This window comes from Callospermophilus lateralis, chromosome 12 (assembly GCF_048772815.1).
Source record: "Callospermophilus lateralis isolate mCalLat2 chromosome 12, mCalLat2.hap1, whole genome shotgun sequence".
Taxonomy (NCBI): Eukaryota; Metazoa; Chordata; class Mammalia; order Rodentia; family Sciuridae; genus Callospermophilus; species Callospermophilus lateralis.
In genome coordinates this window covers 43,232,727-43,259,488 of record NC_135316.1, presented here as the reverse complement: position 1 = coordinate 43,259,488, position 26,762 = coordinate 43,232,727, and the positions used below count along the sequence as shown (strand labels likewise).

General features: G+C 34.9%; 1 protein-coding gene across 1 annotated transcript in view; it reads left to right on the top strand.

The window, feature by feature from the left end:
- Scel (sciellin) overlaps positions 1 to 26,414 on the top strand; it is a 170,931-nt gene extending 144,517 nt beyond the window's left edge. Inside the window, exons 26-34 of the mRNA XM_076872195.1 lie at positions 2,136 to 2,195; positions 2,876 to 2,935; positions 3,074 to 3,130; positions 10,677 to 10,739; positions 15,513 to 15,584; positions 18,193 to 18,267; positions 22,447 to 22,555; positions 24,508 to 24,610; positions 26,388 to 26,414. Coding sequence (XP_076728310.1) covers positions 2,136 to 2,195; positions 2,876 to 2,935; positions 3,074 to 3,130; positions 10,677 to 10,739; positions 15,513 to 15,584; positions 18,193 to 18,267; positions 22,447 to 22,555; positions 24,508 to 24,610; positions 26,388 to 26,404 — 616 coding nt within the window. The 3' untranslated portion in view covers positions 26,405 to 26,414. The remainder of the gene's footprint in view (positions 1 to 2,135; positions 2,196 to 2,875; positions 2,936 to 3,073; positions 3,131 to 10,676; positions 10,740 to 15,512; positions 15,585 to 18,192; positions 18,268 to 22,446; positions 22,556 to 24,507; positions 24,611 to 26,387) is intronic.
- Positions 26,415 to 26,762: the final 348 nt, after the last annotated feature.

Here is a 26,762-nt window from a genome sequence, read left to right as displayed (position 1 = left end):
AGAGTTTCTCAAATCATGGGTCACCATCCATTCAAGGATGTTGTAGTTATTTTAGTGAGTAATAATCAGCCTCACCTCTTCAATTGAATAAGCTTAATCAAATAGAAAATGTGAGAATTCTAATCGAGTAGGGTATTATTTTGTGTAATTCACATATTTTCCATATGTGATTCTGTTCATGTCTGTCTGGAAAAGAGAGAGTATTGGGCTGTAATATAAATACAGCCAATAAGGAAATAAGAAATAAGACCAATAAGAAAATGCATTTCTTATTGGTCTTTACAAAATATTAATCTATAAAACATTAATTGGTAATATTAATGTAAATATTATTCATATAAATATAAATACTATTTATATGCACATAAATATTAATATAAAATATTAATTAAATATTTCTTATCTAGAATGATAGATGATCAAATCTTCTGTGCTCAGCAGAACAAGTGTAAATGGAAGCCCCGGTGTCTGTTTTTGCATTTTCTGTGCTCCCTGTTCTTAATTATGCTAAAGAGTATTATATGTAGTTATACTAAAATATATTGGGATTAATTTTATATGTATAAAAAGGCTTTTGAACATACTATCCCCTTTAAAAAGTTTTATTCCTTGTTAGTTTTTTCTTTTACATTTTGAAGTTAACCGAATTTTAAGTGTTGTTTTTATGGCACAGTTTTGTTTTATGACACTTTTTTTTAACCTTTACTAGCTCACTTAATCCTCACGGTACTTTTTATAACATATTTTTCTATCAGTTTATATGAGGAAATTATGTTTGGGCTAGTTCTCATTTGGCAATCATTCTTTTAATGGTGTTTGCAGATACCAATAGATAATCTTTAATTTTGTATATTATATAGAGGCTAATTCAAAAGTGTGAAAGTCCAGATAGGGACTTTCCATCCACTGTGGAGATGTGAGAACCAGAAGAGATCCCCAGAATGAAGTCATGAGCTGAGAAGCACATTCCATGGAAAGATTGAGACTGGGGGAGGGGAATGTAGACCTAGGCCTTTTTAAGGATTCATCTCTAAATGACGCACTTTCAGTTTGTAACCTTGCACCAGTTTTTTTATACCTTTATTCATTTATTTATTTTTATTTAGTGCTGAGGATTGAACCCAGTGCCTTGCACGTGCTAGGGGAGCCCTCTACCATTGAGCCACAACACCAGCGCTGCTCCCCACCCCATCAATCTTTTTGTTGAGTAAAATGCATTTTGTTTTTACATAAGATAAAAGGATTGCAGGGTATGGGTACAGACTGGTTGCTGTCTCAGATGGAAGGGGATGCAGGAGTTATCAGCCTTGTGCAATCTGTTGCCAGGCATTTGCTGTGCATTTCTCTGAATATATATTTAAAAAGGGTTTAGAGGGACACTGAAAATAATCACCACTTTGTAGCCCTTAAAATTAGAGTTATATCAAGGCAGTGGCTGGGAACAGACCAAAGGGAGGACATGCTATTCTCTTGCTGAAAAAAAAAAAATTGGTAGGATGGGGAGTGGCCAACTTTCAGAGGATGTATCTAATTTAACTATGAATAATTAAGTTCAATTCAGGTTTTTAGTCATCACAGAGGAAAGAAAAGGGCTGGAAGCGTACTGTACTACGGTGGTAGAATACTTGCCTAGCATGCTAAAGATCCTCACTTCCATCCTCAGCACTAAATAATAATGATAATAGTAATAATAATAAAATAAAATAGAAGGAAAAAAGTTATGTTAAGAATAAGGAATAAAACCTGTTTTAGACCTTATTGTTTCAAAGAATTGATACCCTTAGTTACAATATAATTTAAGAAATGGCAAAGGCATTAGAATCAGTTCTTATCTTAATATTGTTGAACTCTTCTGGAGTGACAAATTGTCAACCACTGGGTGTTGGCTGTGGAGTACCTCACCTGCATGTCCTTGTAGATAGATGTGCTTCTGCAGCAAAGTGTGTGAAGTCAGAGTAAGTTTCCTTCTCATACAGCATAATTCTTCCTCCTCTGGATGGGTTAGAAAACGCATTGCATGGCGGTTCTACACCAAAAGACCATGTCTCACGCTGTCATCCTCTCCTCCATTCACAATGACCTGAAATCCTATTATCTCTAACCCAAGCTGCTTCATCTTTTTTTTCCCCTTAAAGAAATCAAGATCTTGATAAGCTCATCAAAGTGAATCCTGAAATTCTCACAAACAACCAAAGGTAATAGAACACATTTTTATTTTAAATGTACTTTGGTCAAGAGTATTTTGTTTTATTATAATTTCAAGCAGATTTATAACCTTAACAGTTTTACCAAAAAAAAACTCCATATCACTTTGATTTGTAACATTTTGTCATGTTTGATTTTAAATAATTTAATCTGAGTTGTTATGTATGATAGCATCTGCTTGTGTCCTTCTTGGTCAGTCATTTAATTGCTTAAAATGGTAAAGTAATAATAATAACACACAAAAAGTCATACTAAAAACTAACAATCACCGAATTTCACCTAATATTTAAGTTTCTAATTGCATGTATCATAACTATATTTTAAAGTTCACTTAAATACAAATAATTTTCACACATTGTTATTTTCTGATGTTTCTTTGATTTACTTATCTTTTAATATGATGAAGCACATTATTTACATTATTCTGTGTAATTAAAATGCACTAATAGGGGCTGAGGTTGTAGCTCAGTGGTAGAGTTCTTGCCTAGCATGTATGAGGCACTGGCTTTGATCCTCAGCACCATATAAAAATAAATAAACAAAGTAAAGGTATTGTATCCATCTACAAACTAAAAACAATTTTTTAAATGCACTAATAAAATATATTTTAATTGTTGGAAAAAATAACTTTATCACTAAATGCTCTCTTTACCTTTTTTTTCATTTAAAGAAACCAAGATCTGGATAACTTCATCAAAGTGAATCCTGTAGTAATCAGAAACAATCAGAGGTACTCAAATAAAAGCAGCTAATCCCATTTTGATCTCTCTGTTATCCCTGGATGATGTGGATTTGTATCATGGCTTTATTGATTTCAACCTGCAAAACATTTCACTAACCTGAATTTTTCTTTGTCTCTTTTAAATAGCCAAGACCTGGATCATCTTATTAATGTGAAACCTTCAGCTCTGGAGAACTCTAATCGGTAAATGGCCTTGCCTGATTATTTTGACATATTCCCAAGGTTCTATCTAGGGTAGGGATTTTCTTTCTTTTTTGAAGAAGACTTTTAGTTTTCTTTAGTGTTACAAATGAGGATGCATTTGTAGCCCACGTGCATCCTGTCTACAAGGAAATACTGCACTCTTCTGGAATCAATTGAACTACTTTAGAATCAGTTCCAGGCTTCTTCTTTACACTAACAACTTAATATTTGTTGTCTACAGGAAGCAGGGTTTCAAGACTGAAATGAAAAGTGAATAAAATTAAATAAAAGAAAAATATTTTTGAAGTTGAGCCAATTTGGAAAAGAAATTTAGGGTCTTTAGAAGCTTAGATCTACAATTTGTCTAGGCTTGCCAAACATCATAGCAGATTTTAATCTTGAACTTCCACCTTGAGTTTGCTATTTTTATATCATGTCTTCCACTCAAGGTGCTTTATTAGTATATAATAAAGAATAGATGATTCACCTGTGTATACTGTATTGAAAGTTCAAATCATTCTGCTGACTTGATATTTTATAATAATAAATAATAGCTGGGAATCATAGCCCAACATTCTGAGATGAAGACAATAAATTTTTTATGAAAAAGTACTTTGAATCCAGCCAGAGAAAAGGGCAATGTAACACACTAATTGGCCTCTTAAGCTTTTCTACGTCAGTGCTTCATTTTTCTCTTTCTGTTTCTGTGTTTTTATCACTGGGGTCTTGGGTCTTGGAAGGCAGAAGGCAGCTGAAGAGCAATTGCTACTTAGAGTGCTTGCTGAGCCCCTATGACTTGCGATTTATATACATTTAGTCCTTACAACAACACCCCATGAGAAATATTCTAGTATTTTGTGGAAGAGGATACTAGAACTCAAAGATACTTAGTAGCCCTCTCAAGAAAGAAAACACCTCCATCTAACTGTGTCTGATGTCACTACCTAGAGGGAGAACAGAAGATCGGTGTTTAAATGCCCACCGACTCTCTTCTTTCAACCTTTCATATTCTCTATTCCCCTGTTTTCCCTACATATAGTTAAAGGGCTTTTTAAATTTTTTAAATTTTATAATTTTTATGAATCTGGGGGTTTGAACCCAGGGCCTGAGCATGCTAGGTGAGCACTCTCTCACTCAGTTACATCCCTAGTCCTTGAATGGAAATGTTTTAATGGGTGAAATAACAAGAAACTTGTGATTTAGATCTTGCCACTGATAATTATATGGAAATAACTTATTTAAGTAGAACCATTTCTTCATAGTGCTATTTGTTAGGGTAGACTTTTCTTTACATTAGAAATAGTCCTAGAAGGTTTCCAATCATGTTGGAAATAGTTAGATTTAATAATCATATTGTACAATAATTAAAAATGGAAAATGTTTTTTTCCCTCTCTCTATTTCTCTCTGCCCCCCACTCCCACCCCCCTTTCTCTTTTCTCTGCTGCTCTCCTCTCCTCTGCCTCTGCCTCTCTGGCAAGTGTGCTACATTGACAATAGCAACATAGCATTTGCTTTTCGTTTACTTGCAAGAGACTAATTTTACAAAAAGTTGTATTTCAACAACTCCTAAACAAACATACATGGAAACAGGACGTTTCCCTCCCACAAGTATGATTACTACAAAAAGGAAATTGAAAAATTCATTATTATGATCTTTTAAGATGGCATCTTGGTCCACAAGAAGGACTTGTGCCTGATTATTCTTTGGTCGCACACCAGATTTGATGATGATCAGCCAGGAATTCCAAGAATTGTTACAGAGCAGATAAATGGGAAATACTGAACTCTTTGAAAAGAGTGACTTCATTCAGTCGATACAGCCACCTGTATCTATCTATATTGCAGCCATGCTACCCTCTTGATTTTAATGCAGGTAGAGAAAAAAGGGTATTTTAAAGCACCTCCTGGTAGGAAGAACAGCCACAAGGCACTTTTACATCAATTCAGTGAGACACAAGCACTGATTATTTAATAGTATAACAGCAGTGAATCAGAATCCTTTTATGTGACTTTGCTGACATCTCCTGCAGCTGTATATTTAATTCACAGTTAGGGGCTGAATAAACTTCAATCATCTATCAGAATGTAAGCAGGCATCCCTGAACTGCTTCTTAGAACACAACAACCAGAACAAATGCAGATGTGCACAGAATTTTTATTTATTCAGTGAGAAATTGCCTGACTTTTAGCAGCAACATGAACCAACATTTGAGAGATTTTTAGTTATCTGTAGCCTATATACTGTTAGACTAATTATTAAAACTGAATTTTTGCTCCCGAATGAATATAGAAAAGCACACCTGTTCATCTAAGGCTTCCCAGTGAGAAAAGGCATCACTCACGTAAAGCAGAAAATAAAAAATAAGTTCTATTTGTGATTTTATACTTTCATCCTTTTAAGGGCTATTTGTTAACATGTACCTTCTAGCAACAGAAAAGTTCCTTCCTGTCTTCCTACTGGTTATTTCTCCGATTTCAGTTCAAGACATAAACCTGGGGAAATCCTCGACTCTTGCTTCAGTTCCCATCATCAATCAATCAATCACTTTGGTGCTTCTCCTCATCATTTCAGGAAATGACCCCAGTACTGGTGTCATCCAGACTGCTGTTGGGTCTCCTAAGGGTTCCTCTGCTGCCAGTCTTACTTATGTCCTTCAATCACTGTAGGTGATCCTCTTAAAACCCAAATCTGATCCTGTTATTCTAATTAAAATCCTTCAGCGACTTCCCGTTGCCAATAGATCATGACCCTGCTACTTAACCTGGTTTTCAAAGCCCATCTTGATCTGACCTCTGCAGGCTTTCCCACCCCAACTCCTATTCCTTCCCACTTACAAGTAAACTCTGTCCACCAGCCTCTCACTGGACTACTCTTCACTCCTCCTTCCATGTTATTGCCTGGATAACTTCTACTTGCCCTTGAGGTACCAGTGTAGGTGTCTCTCACTCAGGTTCTGGAGAGCCCTACCCACCAGGTGTGCATCATCCTCTAGATGTTCTCAAGCTCTGTCCTTCCTGTCCCCTAACATTTGTCTCTTAGAGAGAATTATTATTTAATCCTCTCTCTCTGCCTATGAGCTCATTAGTGTCAAGGACTGGATCCATCCTGTTTATTCTTTATACTGCTTAGCACAGTGGCACAGTATCTGGCACATACGAGGTTAAATATTCTGTGCATTAATGACTAAACCTCAAATTAATCAGTGCTTTATGATAGTCCAACTAGATAAAACCTTTTGAGACAGGACCTCACTAAATTGCTGAGGTTGGCCTTGAATTTGAAATTCTCCCACCTTGTGCCCCTGCCCGCCCCGCCAGGTATCTGGGATTATAGTTGTGCACTAAAACGCCCAGTTGTTCACAATAATCTCAGTGAATGTTGGTGAACAAGAGCCACTGAATTTAGAAATTATATCTTATATTTAAAATACCTAAGTTGTCCAACTTCTCTATAGACCTCTTAATTTCTTTAATAAGACATCTTTGTTGAAAAAAAATGTAAAAACATGTGAAGCTGGGCTCATTTTACTATGTCAATAAATTGAGAATTATACTAGTTACTTCTTTGTATTCTATATTCCTTTCAGGGAGACAAAAATTCCTTTTAAACTATAATCCAATGCCTAAGATTTAGTTCCTGGCATAAAAGAAATACCATAGTAAAAGTTTTATATGGAGACTCTTAATTTTTTAAGTGTGTATGATACTCTGCAAAAGCAAATTAAGTTAGCTCTATAGAGAGAAGCATATTGCCACCTATTAATAAATACCTCCTACACTCACACGAGAGGAGAAGAACAGTTAGAAGTGAAGTAATAATTTTATCACATCAAAACTTATCCTAGGAAATGTCTATAGCAAGAGACATGATTTCTTGGTCCCCAGAATCTCCATTACCCCTGCTCAGTAACTATACTACTTAATGTGGCAGAGGAAAATAAATCACCTGAGGCTTTGCCCCATAGATAACTCTTATTTTCTCCCCAATGTTTGAAATCCACATTTAAAAAATTATTACTGGTTGCAATGATTAATAATTTGTTCTTTAGCAATTCTATGAATCTATAAAGAATCAATGATATCCTTGAAATTAATTTAACTGCTTGTAAACTATAAGGTCTTCCTTTTGCTACAATCACAACGGGAAGCGTTTGGAATCCCTTTGCCGCTCAAGCCTGCAGCATTTGGCTTGAACTTCTATAATATCTATTTTTCACGCTTTGACTCACAGTTCTTCATCTTTCACTGTATTAAGTTAGTAAAAGACGTCATGCAATAGATGTGGTGTTAATTAAAAAACCAAAAATTATTTTCACATCCTTTGACTTGGGAAGTGTATGGGTAATCTGAACTTTATTAGATCTTCTGATTTAGCTCATGATACCAAGAGAGTGAATAAGCAAGGCAAATCTACATTTTGTGCTTTGTGTGTATGTGTGGAGAGGACTGGGGATTTACCAACTGAGCTACACCTCCAGCCCTTTTTATTTGGAGACAGGGTCTTGCTAAGCCTTAAACATGTGATCCTCCCTCCCCTGCCTCCCAAGTTGCTGGGACTCAGGTGTGTGTTACCATGCTGGCTCATTTGGTGCTTTCCATCATCAGAAATAAATGTTTGCTTTAAATATTAGTATAGCTCATTCAGCTTAAAATTTTATAGCCCACTCAACCAAACTTGATATGTAGTATTTAATGAAACAAGAAAAAAGAAAAATTCTATGAAGCCACTAACCATGTGGTTTGTTGATTCACACCACTTTGGGAGTATGCTTCTTCGAAGGCTTACGTGGGCTCCAGTTTTTGTGTAGTTTAGTTGTTGGATTTGTAAGATTCTGGCTTCCCCTTCTTCCTGAAGTTCAAATTCATTTTTTTCTCCCTCTTAAAAGAAGCTATGGTCCGAAAGAGTTGAGTGAGAGGTGTACACAGAGCAAAGGTGCAGTATCTGCAGCAATCTTGAGTGGAAAGTGCCAGAAGAGCTGAGAAGCTAGAAGTAATCACCCTGTGAGGGAGAAGAAGTCTGAATTCATTTGTTAGGATGGCATTTACAAAGGACCACAGACTGGATGGCTGAAAGATAGAAATTTACTTTGTCTGGCTTTGGAGGCTAGAAGTCTGAGATGAAGCTGTCAGCAGGGTAGGTCCTGCTTAGGCCAAGAGGGAAGAATCTGTTCCAGGCCTCTCTCTTTGGCTTGTAGATGGCCATCTTTACCTTACGTCTTCACATATTTATGAAGCAGCTACTCTGTGTAAGATCATGTTAGACCTACCCTCAAGTTGTAATAAAAGTGATCAGCTGCCTTAAATGTAGTGCAAAGTTCTTCCAATGTTGGCAGTAGAGGGAGAATTTCTTTTCAGGACAAAATTCTGATTTTCCAAGATTCATGTGTCCTGGTGACTTTTCCTGTGTATTGCTGCCATTCATCCCAGTTTGTTGTTATAGGAAACTGGATTATGGATACTCCATTTAATTTTATTCCTTCATTCCCAAGTATTTAGTGAAGTATTATTCGAAACATTAAGGGAAGGATCACTTAATGTCTAAGACCATTAATGTGGTACAGCAGCCCCTGATACCAAGAAGGAAGCTCCAGAAATTGATGAAGACTATGGTGGGGGTAGGAAAACCCAAAGCCTTCTGTCTTCATTTCTAAATTTTCAGGAGGTGAGCTGGGAGATTACCTTACACAGGTTTAGCTGTCAAGTTGAGAAGTTCAACTTAGAATTTTTTTTTCATTTTTTAAATTTGTTCTTTTTAGATGACCATAGAATACATTTTGACATATTATTCATACAAGAAGTATAACTTCCCATTCTTGTGTTTGTACATGATGTAGAGTTATACTGATAGTGTATTCATATATGGACTTGGAAAGTTATATCTGATTCTTTCTATTGTCTTTCAACAGAAATTCAGTTTAGAATTTGATATCATTCAGATCAAAAAACCTAGTGATTTTGATACTGTCTGGGCTGCCTCTGAACTATTATACTTTTTACGTACACAAATTGGAATATTTCTACTGTAATTCACATTAAAAAGTAATTTACCCTAAATTTTTGCATTTTCAAAAGCATGCAGCTAGTATTTTAAAAGTAAGGTTTAAGTGTGGCTATTTAATAGTGCCTAATTTCCATCGTCTATCAATTACTGATGACTTGGATGTTATGTAAAAAGTATTAAATCTCACTGCACATAAAGATGAGAATGTTTATAGTCTTCTTTGTCCTTATCAATATTAATTTTGTGAGTACAAGTCTATGTATTTATTCCATATATTGCAACTTTAGTTAAACTCAGGGCATGGCAAGGACAATTTTAAGAACTGGAATTAATTCCAAAGATGTGAAAATTTAGGATACAAATAATAATAAAATGTAGTCCCTCAAAACTGAATCAGTAGTGCTCTTGCATATCTATACTTCCATTAGTTCTGATTTATGTAAGCCTATTCAATTCACCCACAAGTGTGCTCACTGTGCCCTAAGTTTTATTTTTTTTCATCATGACTTGAAAGATTGGATATTAGTAACTTCCTTTACAAAATGAAGCTTAAAAAGTTGACTAATTTGCCCAGGGAAGAAAGGGAAGAGATGCACCTTCTTGATCTGACTCCTTAACAATGCTCCTGCTCAGTAGAGTTCATGACAGACAAAGCCTTTTCCAAACTCATGAACACACACACATCCCAGGAATTTTCAATGTTATAAATATATAAATGGCTGGCATGCAACTAACATATCAGAGGACATCGTATCTCATGAAAACTTGTGAAATCATTAATGGAGCCCCAGGTTTAAGAATCCAATCATACCATTTATCCTTCTCATCATAAATTATTGACTAAAATTTTGGGTTAATGTCTTATGTTTTGATTATTCCAGAAGTCTGAATGAAGACTCCAATAAAAATTCAAGAGTCGATTTTAGGTGGGCAGATGATATGGCCTTAAATCTTGACTTTTCCATAAATTAGTTTATTGGTCTTGGAAAATTCAGTCTTTCTGAGTCCTAGATGCTTTCCTATATGGTTTTGTGAGATCTGAAAGAGATCATGTAAAAATACACAGTTAGAACTTTGTGATACAAACTTAGTGCTCATTAAATGTTAGCTGACTGTGAATATAAATCAATGGTGTCTTTTCCGACAAGACTTCCCAAACCTTCCAAAAAACATATATATATATATATATATATATATATATATATATATATATATATATATATATTTTTTTTTTTTTTTTTTACTTTTCTCTCACAATGTAATTCACACTTTCTTTTCTTTTTCCTTTCTTGCTTGCTTTCTCTTTCAGTCCTGGGGTTGAACCCAGATACTCTGCCTGCAAACAAGCACTCTACCATGGGGTTCCACCCAATCTGTGCTTTCATATTTGATCCACTAGTAGTTGGGCCAAATAGCTCAACATCCAATTTCTGATCTTCCATATACTTTATAGACCATAAATCACTGTGTCTAACATTATGTATTAAGGTTTAATTTTTTTAACTCTAATATGTGCTTATTTTCCAAAATTATGTTGTAACTAGAGACCAGGACAAAGAAAATTTAATTGAAGAAAATTCTCATGTGTCTGAAAAAAAGAATGGAAGGTAAGGTTCATTATAATTTACTTTTTTTATTATGAGTTTGCCCCTGTATAAAGTGTGTAATCTTAGAAGATTTTCTGGGGACTTGATTGTATTATTGTTTTTAAAAATAAAGACTATCTAAATAAAAAAAAATTATGGTACCAGTTGCTTAATAGCTGATACAAAAAAATTAATAAAATTCTAATTCTGTTAGACTTTCTGACGTAGGCCTGCTGTTCCATTGCTGAGTGTAAAAGGCGTCATGGAAATTCAAAGCTCTTTATGTGGTCTGTGAAGATTTATTTTTACTTACTGTTGCTTGGTAGGTCTTCAGAGATGCAGAGCACACTCTGAAAATCTTTTCCTTGGATACCTTGTGCTAAAAAATGCACAAATTGCTCACAGCCACAAAACAGGACCTAATTTTGAAATTTCTTTACACCACAAAGTATAAGGGCTTTAAAACTGTAATGCTTCATTTGCCACTATAAGAAAAATTAGGATAGAAGCAGTATTTCATTGTTATTATCAGTGTTTAAAATTGGAAAGGAATTAATAAATTTTCATGTTTAGCAGTTTTTTTCCCTAAATGTGAAAAAAGCCTAAAAATACAATATATTACTTTTTTTTAAAATTTACCTTCCTATGGCATTTTTTACTTTCTTGGTGTGGTGGTGGTGGTGGTGTGTGTGTGTGACAATTTAATAATTGTCATTCAAATATTAAGAAATAATATTTTCTGCAGACAGTGGAAAAGCTTGGGAAAAAGCTGACTCACTTTTTTCCCCCCATAATGTCTACAAAAGGCTCTTGAATCTAACAGACAGTTTCTTTCTCTTCCCTTAATTGTCCAAATCATCTTCTGCCATCTTTTATGATGATCCTAAGAAAGTCTTTGATAGAATGAGGCAGGATGATTTTTCAGTAGGATCTGCTTATTCTGGAAACCCATTCACTATTTTGGGAACAGGAGTGACTTACAATTAACCAAGCTCATTCAAATATTATTTGAAAGTGATTGTGGTTTGAAATAAAAAAAGTAAATAATTCTTAATAGCTGCCATTCTGACTGGAATGAGATGAAATCTTAGAGTAGTTTTGATTTTCATTTCTCTAATTGCTAGAGATGTTGAACATTTTTTCACATATTTGTTGATTGATTTTATATCTTCTTTTTTTTTAAAGAGAGAGAGAGAGAGAGAGAGAGAGAGAGAACTTTTTAATATTTATTTTTTTTAGTTATCGGCGGACACAACATCTTTTGTCTGTATGTGGTGCTGAGGATCGAACCCAGGCCGCACGCATGCCTGGCGAGCGCGCTACCGCTTGAGCCACATCCCCAGCCCTGATTTTATATCTTCTTTGGAGAAGTGTCTGTTCAGGTCCTTGGCCTATTTATTAATTGGGTTATTTATTTTTTTGGTGTTAAGATTTTTGAGTTTTTTATTCAAGAAATTAGTGCTCTATCTGACATGCGTATGGTAAGAATTTGTTTCCAATTAGTAGGCTCTCTATTCACCTCACTGATTGTTTCTTTTGCTGAGAAGAAGCTTTTTAGTTTGAATCCATCCCATTTATTGATTCTTGATATTAATTCTTGTGCTATAGGAGTCTTATTAAGGAAGTTGGGGACTAATCTGACAGGATAGAGATTTGGACCTACTTTTTCTTCTAATAGATGCAGTGTCTCTGGTCTAATTCCTAGGTCCTTGATCCACTTTGAGTTGAGTTTTGTGTATGGTGGGAGATAGAGGATGTAAGGGAAAAGGCACACTCATACATTACTGGTGGGACTGCAAATTGGTGCAGCCAAACTGGAAAGCAGTATGGAGAATTCTTGGAAAACTGGGAATGGAACCACCATTTGACCCAGCTATCCCACTCCTCAGTCTATACCCAAAGGACTTAAAAACAGCATACTACAGGGACACAGCCACATCAATGTTTTCAGCAGCACAATTCAAAATACCTAAATTATGGAACCAACCTAGATACCCTTCAGTAGATGAGTGGATAAAGAAAATGTGGTATATATACACAATGGAATATCATTCAGCATTAAAAGAGAATAAAAACTTGGCATTTGCAGGTAAATGGATGAAGCTGGAGAATATAATGCAATACCAAAAAACCAAATGCCAAATGATTTCTCTGATTTAAGAATGCTGATTCATAATATGCTGTGGGGGGGTAGGATGGAAGGATTAAATGAACTCTAGATAGGGCAAAGGGAAAAAGGGGAGGGAGGGAAAGTAAGGGAGGATAGGGGTAGGAAAGACAGTGGAATGCGATGGTCATCATGACCCTAAGTACATCTATGAAGATATGAAGGATGTGACTCTACCTTGTGTACAACCAAAGATAAGAAAACAATGTGCTCTATATTTGTAATAGGAATTGTAATACATAAAAATACCATTTATCACAATTGTTAACTCTATAAAACCTGCTTTCATGTGCCTTTAGAACAAAACAAAAAGCCAGCATCTTCTCCATGACTTCCACTTAGAAAAACACTGATGTTATGTAACAAGTGTCTTAACAATAAAAAATTCTACTCAGAAAAAAAAGTAAATAATTAAGTATAATTAGGGAACTTCCTATTTAATATGATTTGAAAGGTGTACCAATTTCATTTGGGCTTGTTTATGAAATGAGGTTTCATTAGAAAAATTAATGAAGAGCTAACACAGTCACATTGAGGGTTAGGGCTTCAATATATGAATTGGAGGGACTACAATAGTCCATAATAGTACTATTTTCAAAGCCTTTCCCTCTTCTGTTTGTGGATTTTGCAAACTGTTTATTTTTTTATTTTATGTTGCTGAGGACAACGCAGACATATTTCAATCTCACTGATAATCTTTGTTCTTTGAAGCTATCAATTTTTTGTAAGTGGGTTTTTTATTGTGTGTCATATGATTTGAATATTTTTAAACAGTTCCAAGTTAGGCTTACTATTCCTGGAGTGACATATTGTAATAATCATGTTAAAAACCTAATACTATTAATTCTACCTTTTCGCTACTTAGTATCATTTGAACTTAGTCATATGTTCATGAAACAGCTGCCTTAAAACCAGAGGTGATTTTCTGTATGTCAGAGATGATATGTGAACAAATGTTCTCCTCTTCTTTAAGAGCTTTCTGGAAATGGAAAGAACAGCCTGTTTGAGAATGATAAGGCTTGATTAAGATCTGAACTCTCCTGTAGGTTTTCAAGTCTCTCCTGTGTCAGAGTTTGCTAACATGGAGGTAGAGAAAGAGCTAAAATGTTCACTATTCTTGCATTAAGAATTTCTTCTGTTCCATAGGAAAAAGCAAATGTGTCTCCACTCTATGAAACGTGGTGACATTTTTAGATTAGCAGATATCTAGGTCAGAGTTCTTCTGCAATCTTCAAAGTGTTGCCTTTCATTAAAAGCAAAATGGAAACTGGAATGTCTCAGAGCAACCCCTGGATCATTTTCATTAAGTTGATAAATTCTCAGATATGTTGTACCATGGGAAGCTTTATAAAATGACACTGCTGGTGTGAAAATGTTGCAGGAATCTATTTCTGATGGTTTCAAGCCTTGATAAAAAGGCATTCTGTCCTAGCGGCAGACAATGTGGCATGTGCTTGTGGATATTCTTAAAAGTTAAAGGCTGGTTTCTGTGGAGGGAGAGAAATAATGAGTGTACTCTATGTATATCTGTGCAGACATCGGACAGTCATAGGTAAAGTAATGTTAATTGTAGGTAAAGTAATATTAATTGAACAGAAGTTTAATAAAGCAAAAAACTTTTTTAAGTGACTGATTTTAAGTGCCAATTGCACTCTGTTTACTCTCTCAGGCTAGGTGGCCAAGTCAATGGATCCACCAAAACTTTGCACAATGAGTCTACGAGAAGCACTTCCTATTCCTATGAAACCAAGGACAGCTTCAGGTATTTAATTGATTGTACAATAAGCAACAGGACTGTTCTTGTTTGTTTGTTTATTCTGGTACTGGAATTGAACCCAGGGGTGATTTGTCATTGAGCTACATCCCCAGCCCTTTTCACTGTTTATTTTGAGATGGGGTCTTGCTAAGTTACTGAGGTTAGAAGACATTTCTAATTTTATCTGGGGTTATATGTATATAACATTACATGGAAGTGTTATTAGCAACTTGGTTTTTTATTGGAACATCTGGATAGGAACTGTAAAATGCATTTTTTCCTTAAGAAGTCTATAATTACAAAAAGCATGAAATTGTGATATTAGTGGGTTTTGTTGTTTTGTTTTGTTTTACAGTATTGGGGATTGAACTCAAGGCTTTGGGGTGCTAAGCAAGCTCTCTGCCACTGAGCTACCTGTCCAGCCTTAATGTTGGTATTCTTTAGATAGATCTAGATACTTCATTAAATCAGATGCTGTTATGATAGTTAAATTATGATTCATTTTTATTTGAGGTTTATGGGGAGAATTGTGGGTAGGAAATATGAATGGGACATCAGGGAAAGAGACACTAAAACACATTACACAGATATTGAAAATAATCTTCACGCTCTGAGCAGATTTACTGAATGACTGATTTTCATGCTAATACTCTGAAAGTAGGTCAGCACAGTGGAAGTTAAGAACAAAATAGGAGAAATAATAAAATTTTGCAGAATTTAATTAATAGCACTTTAACATGATTTCTACAATTATAGTCTAGAAGAAAGACACACAACATTATTTTTTGCATTGAATTGGATAATAGCCTTGTTGTTTTTATTATTCTCATACATACACTTTCAACATGAAGTAAAATGGTTTGTATTGCAGTTCCAATGCTGAGACCAGGCACACAAGACCAAAGGACACTGTTGTGTACACAAGGACCTACGTGGAAAACAGGTATTAGAAATATAATTAAAATATCTTTCTTTGTTTTATAATTTTGAAATGGTCTATGTTTAGCAAAAGAAGACCACCTAGAAATGTATTAAGGTCTAGGCATATAGTACTGCATTTTCCGATATTAAGTACTTGATAAATAATCATAGTCACTGGATGAGCTAAGTGATAGTTTAATATAATACATGTGTACATAATAGGATTATCATTTGAAAGCTCTCACATAGACATATGTGACCATATGGTTTAACAAGATTTGTAAACTACACAAATATCCCAATACTAATTTGAAGTCCCACTTTAATTAAATGGCTTTGTCTATTGTTTATCTCCAATCTGAAATAAGGGGTATAACTTTGAGCAGATATATTTTGACCCAAATTACAAAGAATGGATGTCCCATGAAATCTGCTGATTGGCATGATGGATTTTGAGGAAAATGTCAAGTAAGGTCACAAATTCACAGCCCATTTGGTTTTCAAGGAGTATGAAAACAAGCATTGCTGTAATTGTTGTGTAATCTAATGGTTGGGCACACCCATGCAGATACATGTGACATGTAAGAGGCCTTAGAGCAGAAGTAGCCCTGGTGAATCTTCTAGGTGCAGGGTACCTTCAGGAGCTCCAACAAACTTCATATATGAGGGAAAGTGAGCAATTTTCCAAAAAAGGTTCTTCAAACCCACGCATAATTTATCCTTTAAAATATAACTTCCAATTTGATTTTTGTCTTAATCTACGTTGTACTCTATGGTATGTTGAGACAATGATTTCTGCCCTCTTTTAAATAACTTACATATAAAATATTTCAAAATAATTTTTTCACATATAATTTTATGTTGACATTTTCAAAGAAAACAGAAAATATCATAAAATAATACAAAACCAAAATTGGCTCCAATTTTATTAAATATGAGGCATGTGCTGCTGCCAGCCTGGAACACAGGAAGTAATGCTACCCCCACATCTGTGGTACCTTTCAACCTGCGTCACAGTAAATTTTAAAATAACAAGTAGTTGAAAAACATTGGTAAGTAGATAAATAGTATCAAAAAATATTACAATGAAGGCAAGACTCCAAATACTGTAAAATATAATTAGAAAATAACAGGCATTTCTTCCATATTTATATAATAATCTCTCTTACACATCATCAGCTCTAAGGGATATTACACCAATATGTTTTGATTTCTAAAGAAATGTCTTTCATGCCAATAACTGCAGTATTGATTTTCAGGAAATGATGATTTTTCTAGAATTATGTATATTCTATAAAACATCTAACTTTAGACATTTTGATATAGTGTGGACTCTGGGCTAGCATCACCGCAGAACTTGCTAGAGATGAAAATTCTTTGGCCTCCCTCTAGACCTGCCAGATCAAAAGTTTTGCAAGTGGAACCCAGAAATCTCATTTTAACAAACTTGTCATGTGTTTCTGATACACATTTAGGTTTGAGACAAATCACTATAAAAGATAATAGATAGCATTTTTGCATGCCAGGCCAAGTGTTTACAGGGCAGAGCATTCTGGAAAGATTGATTTTCCCCTCCTTTAACTTAACAAAGTGGTGATGCAACCCCAAACACCCCTAACTTCCCTAAAATCTCCATTGACAGACGGTGCATCGTAGTGTAGAGTCTCTAGAATCAGATTTGGGTTGAGTCTTTGTTTGCCATTTATTAACCATGTAGTCTTGGCAAAGTTATTCTGCAGTTCTCAGTTTCCTCATCAATAAAATAAAAGTAATGATATATGCATCATGAACAAATATGTGCAAACTCTTATTTGGCATTGAGGGGTAATGTGCTCCATGAAGTAGATTTTAGTTCTGACAGCAGTCTGTCTATGGACTGTTTGGATGGAGAGAGAGATTTCTCATTAAAAAATCTCATGTGAGGGATGTAGAATTATCACTTGCTTGAAATAGTAGCAACATGTTGAGTTGAATCCTAATATATTCCCAGGTAGCATAAGTTTTGGGGAAGCAATTATGAGGAGCCAACTGTTAGCTCACAAGAGATTCATTGGTCTCCAGAAGAAGTGACGTTTAGAAGCTGGGACAATCTACAAAATGAAAAAGAGAGGACTTTTAAAATTGCACTTAAAATTTTGCTTTCATTCTAAATTACTCCTTCTTGCATGTTTTCAAGTAAAAATAAAAATTTCTAGAGCTTTCTTTAAAAGCTCATGTGTCTCCATTGTTCCTTGGGAATGGTGTATGTGTATTTTCCTGCCTTAATTGGGCCTCTGTGTTACCTTTATTTTATATTAGACTGCAAATAGTTTTAGTGAACAAGTGAGGTGAAAGTATACATTTTATGAAAAAATGTTGACTTATTTACTTACTCACACTTGTTCCTATATTCCTTACCCTATTCTATATTTACTTTGATGATATATCAACTTGGAGGCATTATGTGCATCAATACTTCTACAGATTAAAAGATAAGTGTCAAAGCATTATCCTGACTTGCAGGATAACAAAAAACAATAATAATAAGGCTGCATGTGTGTGTTTTCTTACAATCCATCAGTGTATGGATATGACATTGATACTAGAGAAAACAGATAGACTCTCATATGTTCATGTATGTTTGTTTCTAGTAAATCACCAAAAGATGGATATCAGGAGAATACTTCTGGAAAATATATACAAACTGTTTATTCAACTTCAGATCGGTAAGCATGTCTATATTTCCAAACATAAAAGTATACATTAGTGCGCGCGCACACACACACACACACACACAAAACCCATATACACATACATATATATTCTCATTATCATTTGTTCTCGAGATAGCTCTCCTAATGATAATTGTTATGTATGTACAAGAAGAGAATACAACTCTGCATCCAAGAATTTGCCTCTTGGTCTCCTGCTGTTGCTGATCTCTAATTTTGATGCACGTTATTCCAAAAATCCTTTCCATTCTTTGCAGCAGCCTTCCAGGCCAGCCCTTCTGCTGTTGATGATTCCCAGGAGTCCCCAATTCCACATTATTAGCATCTAGGCTTCATTGTACTACTAGACTACCCTCAGCCCTCCCTCCTTGTGGTTTTTCAAAGCCATCTCACTTTACAAGCAGCTGCATGGATATACTTACTGCTAAGACCTACCCTGGACCTAAGTGCAGTTCCCAGGGGGAGAGTTATGATGAGTATTGATTTAGTGCTGGTGAACTGACCCCACTCCAGGCTTTTGCTATTAGTGATCTTCTCCAGGCTTTTGCTATTAGTTTAATGTTCAGTGGGGCCCAATGTTCACTCCTAGATGACATGTAGGAGTGTGTGGCCTGCAGATTTGCAGTGGAGTAAATGAAAATAATTAGCATTTCAACCCAATCACTGCAAATAAACTTTAATGCAAATATCTGATATTCTACCAGTTTCTCTATAGCAAGGGCTAGAAATATGACTCATTGAGAGCAAGGGTATATCTTGTTTTTATGCATAGCTTCAGCTTCTAATGAAGTGTTTGGTGTCTAACAGGTACTCAGTAAATGTTTTCTGAGCACATGAACCTATGTCCCATTCACAAAGGAGAATATGGGTGAACCAAGCATCACAATTTTATCTGTTTCTCTGATGGAAGGAAAGTGAATTAGTATGACCATTATGGAAAACAATATAGAGGTTCCTCAATAAACTAAAATGGAACTTCCGTAGACCCAGCAATTCCACTACTGGGTACATATCCAAAGGAAAGGTAATCAGAAACATCTTTACCCCTGGTTCATCGCAGCAATATTCATAATAACCAAGATATGGAATCAATCTAGATGTCCAATGATAGATTCATGGAAAAAGAAAAGTTTGGATATATACATACAATGGAATAGTATTCAGTCATAAAAAGAATGAAATCCTGTTATTTGTGGCAATGCAGATGAGCCCAGAGAACATTATGTTAAGTAAAATAAGCCAGGCACAGAAAGACAAGTACCACATTTTGTCACTCCTATGTGGAAGCTAAAAAAAGTTGATCTCATAGGAGTCGAGAGTAAAATGGTCCAGGTTGTGGAGGGCAGGATAGAGAGAGGATAGATAACAGATATCAAAATACAGTCAAACAGGAGAATTACTTCTAGAGTTCTATAGCACAGTAGGGTGAACATAACTAACAACAATGTATGGTTTATTTCAAATTAACTAGAAGAAAGGATTTTGAGTGTTCCTAATATAAACAAATAATAAATATTTGAGACAGAAATGTTAATTACTTTGATTTGGTCGTTATAAATTTTATGAATATATCAAAATATCACATCATGTCTGATAAAAATGTATAATTATTATGTGCCAATAAAAAATAAAAATATAGCCCCTTTATGATAATCTTCCAAGATTGTTCCCATTATCAATGCTCTGCTGGGTGTCCTGCCTTTATGTTATGCTTCTCTGAGGAGTAAAGTAATCTATACAAACATTGGAATTATAAACACTATGTAGGTAACAACAACAACAAAAACCAAACCAAAGGAAGATTTTTCATAATCCTTTGTAAATGTCTATGACTAATTGTATAATCCTTAATTTTAAGGACAACACCAATATCAGAATTCTACCTGCACTCATATTTTTATTGTTAATGTAATGAAGGGAAATATGCTTCATTAAAGTCTTTCTGTTAATATGAAGAATTAGAGAATTAGCCTGAGGCAGTTCATGAACTTTTTTTTAGTTGTAAGTTCTCTGTAAGCCCAGTAGGCCAAGCAACTCTTGCTGTTGGTTAGTGTGTGAAATTGGCTATGTCCCCACAGTTCTTATCCAAGCATATCAATCCCATTAAAAGTGGTTGCATACATTATAAAACAAAGACCAATTTTCTTCACACATTCTTTATGGGCTTTTAGAATCTGCTCCTGCTGAACATTGGCAGATGGTCAATCACTGCAAATGCCCTCAGGGAGGAGCAGCTCCATCTATCTTGTTCACTATGCTTGGTTCCTCCATCATGAACCCCATGAGCCCACCTTGAGAGCTCCTTCATCTTCAAGCCTAACCATATGCACTTTTTGGACAAGCCTTTCCTGACTCCTCCCAGCATTGGTTGCTTCCTCAGTGGACGCTCCTCTTCCCTCATGTCCATGTCATGCTGTCATCACTGAGTCACATGTCTGGCTTCCCCAGGGGAAACAGCTTCTCACAGGAGGACACCATCTAGCCATTCTTTGTACTCCCAGTTCCTAGCTCAGTGCCTGTGGAATGGACAGCAGATATAAAGCACATACTTTCTGCTCTTAAAGTGCTTATAGTCACAAATGGGAAATTTTGGTGTGTATGCACATACATCTGTATATAAATGGGTAATTCATACAGAAATATTTGCCTGGTATCTATAAGTGAGTAGTTAGAGAATGAAGTGAAGGGGAAAATATTTACTTATGCACATAGGCATGAGCAAGAAATTGCTAGAATAACTAAAAGTATAAAACCAGAAAGGGTTTATCTACTTTAATTCCTTTCTTCTCTGGTTTTCTCTTCCTCCTGTTTTCCCTCTTCTCTGCTTCACTCATGGGCTTGATGACACCATACTGGCTTCTGGGCATGACTAGCTCTTGTCAACACAGGGAACCCAGTAGACCTCAAAGCCACTCACTGGCTGCATGACAGCAGCAATATACTGACCTTTCTCTGCCCCAGTTTCCCTTTCTAGAAAGTGATGCTAAAAATAACAATACTGAGTTCTCAGTAATGTTGTGAAGGGTAGCTGAATTTTTATACGCAGGCTTAGGGAAATTCACTGCACATGTTAAGCACTATACAAGTATTGGCTATTTTTATTTCACTATCCATGAAGTACCCTACTCTGGAAATATCGGGCGGGTGTGCTAAAGCCTCAAATCCAATAAATACTACTTGGTGTGATTCAAGACACTCCTGAGACCTTACAAAAGGAAAAGAATCCTTTCCTAATGCTCTGGTATGATCTAAATTTTTCTGGATTCTGTTGATTGCATCTATAACTCATTTACATTAGTTTCACAAAACTAATCAAATTTTATATCTTCCTGTTGAATATAAACTTTGTCATGATGGGTATCCCTAAATCTGACTCTTACCCTGGGTGGTGACTCTAGACCTCAGAGTCCTTGAGCACCATAGACCCGTCATTTGTGAGTCTATAAACACACCCTTGAATGGATTTCTATTTGGGGCCTATTGAATATTTCAAGTGTAAAACCTTTACATTAATCTGTAACATACTTTCCCCATGTGATCTGTAAACTGATAGAGGTAAATTAATAATTAAAAAAACCCTCTTCCAGCTTCAAGAGGTCCTTATAACCTACTTTAGCAGGGAAACTGAACATCTCTGTCCTGCTCATATGCATTCTTGATTGCTAATGGTTTAACAATCTGAGACTTTCCCTCATGTTAATTCTTTGACATCATCTTAGGGGTAACAAGAAAATCAATTCTATTACTAGATTAAGAAAACTCTGCACTTTTTTTTTATTTTACTGTAGTTTCCTATATGAGGATGCTGACTCATAATGGTGATGTTTGAGGGGAGCATGGGAGGAATGGAGGAACTTCAGATAGGGCAAAGGGGAGGGAGGGAAGCGGGGGGCAAAGGGGAATGAATGACGGTGGAATGAGTTAGACATCATTACCCTAAGTACATGCATGAAGACACAAATGGTGTGATAATACTTTGTGTACCATTAGTGTCTTGAAAAATTGTGCTCTCTATGTGTAATGTGAAATGAATTGCACTCTGCCATTGTGTATAACAAATTAGAATAAATAAATAATTTAATATTAAAAAGTAACATACTATTTCTACATGACTTCTGTCTTTTATATGATAGCAAATTTCTTTTTAATTTCTAATTGCTTATATCTCTACAGGTCAGTCATCGAAAGAGATATGTGTACTTATTGTCGAAAACCCTTAGGTTTACAAACGAAAATGATTTTAGATGAATTACAGATTTGCTGCCATTCCACTTGCTTTAAGGTAAACATGTGTTTATTACACTTAACTAAATGTAAAATGGCATAATGACTGGAATTAAAATAATTATTTATTAAAATTCATGGAATGAAATGAAAGCATTCAGAAACTCTATAATTCACATTAATAATGCACGACTTACATATTTCTCAGAGCTCTGTAGCCTAAACCTCAAAGGCTTAAACTTACTATCTTGGTTTTAGGCTTAGAGTTGAGTACTGACACATTTATTCATTCTTACCCAAGAGATTTAAGTCTGTGAAAAAGATAAACACTTGTTCTTTTCATAAAGTTTCTGCAGCATTTTGATGATTCACATATTGCATAAAAATATATAATGAAATCAAAAGAGGAGAATAAACTTAAGAAAGCGAGCAACTCTTTCATCATGAAATTAGGCCTGATGGGTTTAACAATTGTTAAAACTCAATCTGTTTTTGAGCCTATGATTAATTGCAATTAATTGTGGTTTAATAAATAATAGTAGACGTTCATTAGCATAGTATTTCAGGGTTTGGTTTCTATCAGCTATTTTTTTTCTCAGCAATGACATTGGGTGGGTCAACGTGACAACTCTGAGTGTAATTGCATGAGCAAACACTGAGCTGAGAATCTGAAGACCTGACTTCTGGTTCTGCCTCTGCCACTAGTTATGACTGAGTGACTTTGGAAACCACCTAGATTGCCTTGGACTATTTCCTTACCTGTTAAAAAAAAAAAAAAGAGAAAAAAAAAAAAAAAAAAAAAAAAAAAAAAAAAAAAAAAAAAAAAAAAAAAAAGAAAAAAAAAAAAAAAAAAAAAAATCACGTGCTCACTGTGTGATAATTTGGGGCATTAGTACTTTGAAAACTCCTTAGATAGAACTAATATGCAGCCAATTGAGAGCCACTTATCCAAATCTATGGGTAGTTATAGCTCGGGCATTCTATGATTGATACAAATTATCTAATCGAAATAGATGTAATACTTAGTGAATTGAATGTTTCTCCTCCATTTACCTGCAGATAGTAACATAAAGCAATCAGAAATTTGGTGCATTATTTTGAACAAAGAAAAACTCACCCAATAGAGGATTATAAAAATATATTATGAAGATTGAATAATTATTTGATTATAAGAATATGCAATCGCTTCCTATTATTAAATATATTCAATTAAATAAAAGTATATAACTCTTTCTTTCAAATTATTATGAATAAAACTTTATAAATGAGAGAAAATTCTCCTGATTATTGTTTTTGGTAAATAGGAACAATTTTCACTTATTATATTTTAAATGATTTGACACCATTTCCAATGTCATTATAAAACAAAGCTGAGAATAAAAAGGTTCTCCACACTTGTAGAAAAAGATAGTTTGTTTTGTAGCCATGGTAATAGAGAGCCATCTGAACTGGTCTAAACATGTCAAAGTAATCAATGACAATTCACTTTAGTGAACCCACTTCTGAGAACAATTAGTGCCCCTGCCTCATGCTTGGGACTCAGCCAATCAGTAGTGGAAGGGTCTAAAAGAGAAGCCAGATCTTTCCGGATTCTGTCACCCAACATAACTCAGAATAAATTTTCCCCCTAAACCTTATTAAGAAAACCATAAATGCTACCTTGTATTTTTGTTTGAGATATTGGGTGAACATCCTGTCCTTGGCACAACCAATATAAAAACTACTGTATCTGCTCCCTTGGGAGTTAAGTAGATAACTTCAGTGGTAGATAGTTCCTGAAATAGACCAGCATGATAGAAAGAGGATATGAGAGTCCATTTGAAAAGTTTTCCACATGGATTATAGGACCAGGATACTCTCAAATTTCCTGTGGTGTTTTTTGAGGCTGCATTGGAGTGAGGCTATGGAAGGTGGTCTTGAATGAACTGAAAAGGCTTCTCTACCTTGTCCCTCCAAGAATCTAGACTTAATCTATGATGTAAACTTTATATTTATGCTTTTCTCCTTTAGTGTGAAATATGCAAACAGCCTTTGGAAAATCTACAAGCAGGTGACAGTATTTGGATTTATAGACAGACAATACACTGTGAACCTTGCTACTCCAAGGTCCTGGGTAAGTGTCAGGATCTGTAAGGAACAATCACTTTTATTACTAATGTACATTGAGTATTGTTGAAAATGATGTATTGAAATAAAGTAAGATATTTTATTAATTAATTATATTTAGTTAACAATTTAGCAGCATATAGTTATACTATGATAATATTTGTTACTGGTATAAAATCAGTCAATATTTATATTATCTTCTGATATTACATAGGACATAGATACAACTAAGAAAGAAGTAATTTATTTTTAAAAATTTCCCATTTTTTTCAAACAAAAATAGATCTTTGCTGATAAATTGAAGTCCATTTCTGTGAGTGACCTTTTACATTTACACTTGAATATATTTTTTTTAGATAATTTTGTCAGTACAGTAAATGCCTTTTTTCGTTTTGTTTGTTTGTTTTTTGTACTAGGAATTGAACCCAGGTCCTTTACCACTGAACTACATTCCCAGCACTTTTTACTTGTTATTTTGAAGACAGGATCTTGCTAAATAGCTTAGGTTCCTTCTAAGTTGCTGAAGCTAGCCTTGAACCTGCAATCCTCCTGCCTCAGCCTCTCAAGTAACTGGGATTACAAGTGTGCACCACTGTGCCTGATAATAAATCCTTTTTTAATTTCAAATATTTTTAGTTATAGATGGACACAATACCTTTATTTCATTTATTTATTTATTTTTATGTGGTGCTGAGGATTGAACCCAGTGCCTCACGTACTAGGCAAGCTCTCTACCACTGAGCCACAACCCCAGCCCTTAATGTTACTTTTAAGTGAAAAAAAAATAGAGTTGATTCTTTATTAAATATAACATTTAAATGTTTTTAACAATATAGATCAAATATTAGTATAATTTATACTCATAATTAACATTGATAATGTGAGGAGAAACCATTAAGGATATGTATCTTTAATGAACATTTTCTATAAACTAAGTGAGAAAGGTATAAAAGCTGACTGAAAAGATGAACAGAGGACATAAGTTAGCAAAATAAAGTCCTTTGACATTTGATCAACTTTTACAAGACAGTATCTACATTTTATTTTTAGGTTTAATAATAAGTAGATAAAATAACCAAAATGAGATTGAAGAGAACGTGAACAACACTTTTTTCCTTGTCTTGTTGACACAGTGAATGAAAAGAAGAACATTTGGGATTCCTACATGGGATCCAAAGTACGGAGCTTGGTGACAAATGTGTGAGCTTAATGAGCTATTGGGAGGCTACATCTGGAAAATGCTCTGAAAAATATTCAGAAACCCACGTTCCATCAGGCTGCAGAATCAATTACAAGAATAAACCTAATTATATTCATACTTCTTCTATTTTCTGCTTCCCCAAGACAGCTCTCATATTTGGTTTTCTTTCTAATTTAGCAGCCGTATAGTGAGCCAACATTATATCATAGGTCTTGATATGCATGGTGGTAGCTCTAGAACTTTGTCTCCCGGGGAATCCATGACACTTTAGGGGGTGTGGTTACACAAGGACTGAGACTTTGTGCCTTCCCCCTGCCCATGTGCACTTCATAGGCACTGCATTTTTTATAGGACATATAAGTTGTCAAGATGACTCTCAAGCACTTTATGAATATGCATATCTGATATCTGGTACTTCACATGTGGCCCAAAGGGACATCAGTGAATTCAGGAGTGGAAGGAAAAGTGGAATGCCTAATCCACCACTCTCCCCTAGATGAAAGATTGTTTTTTAAAATCTTAATTGTAGACTTATTTTTTGTGCTGAATTTGTATATCTAACTTTTTTTCACTTTTTTTCCAGCAAAATGGATTCAGTGATGATGGCACACGGAAATCAAGATGAAAAACATTAAGAAATTAAAAGTTACGAGTTTTATTTTGAGAGTATGTAATCTAGAAAAGCTTTTACACTGAAGATTAATTCTTGTATAAAATCAACAAGTCTGCTATTGCATAAATAATCTAATTCCCTTCAGTAAGGTCAAATACATAAAACAACCACCTTGTATCTGGTTAGATTTATTGATTTAAAAAAATTGGGGGGCTGGGGTTGTGACTCAGTGATAGAACACGTGCCTAGCATGTGTGAGGCACTGAGTTCGATCCACAGCACCACATAAAAATATATAAATAAAATAAAGGTATTGTGTCCATCTAGAACACACACACACACACA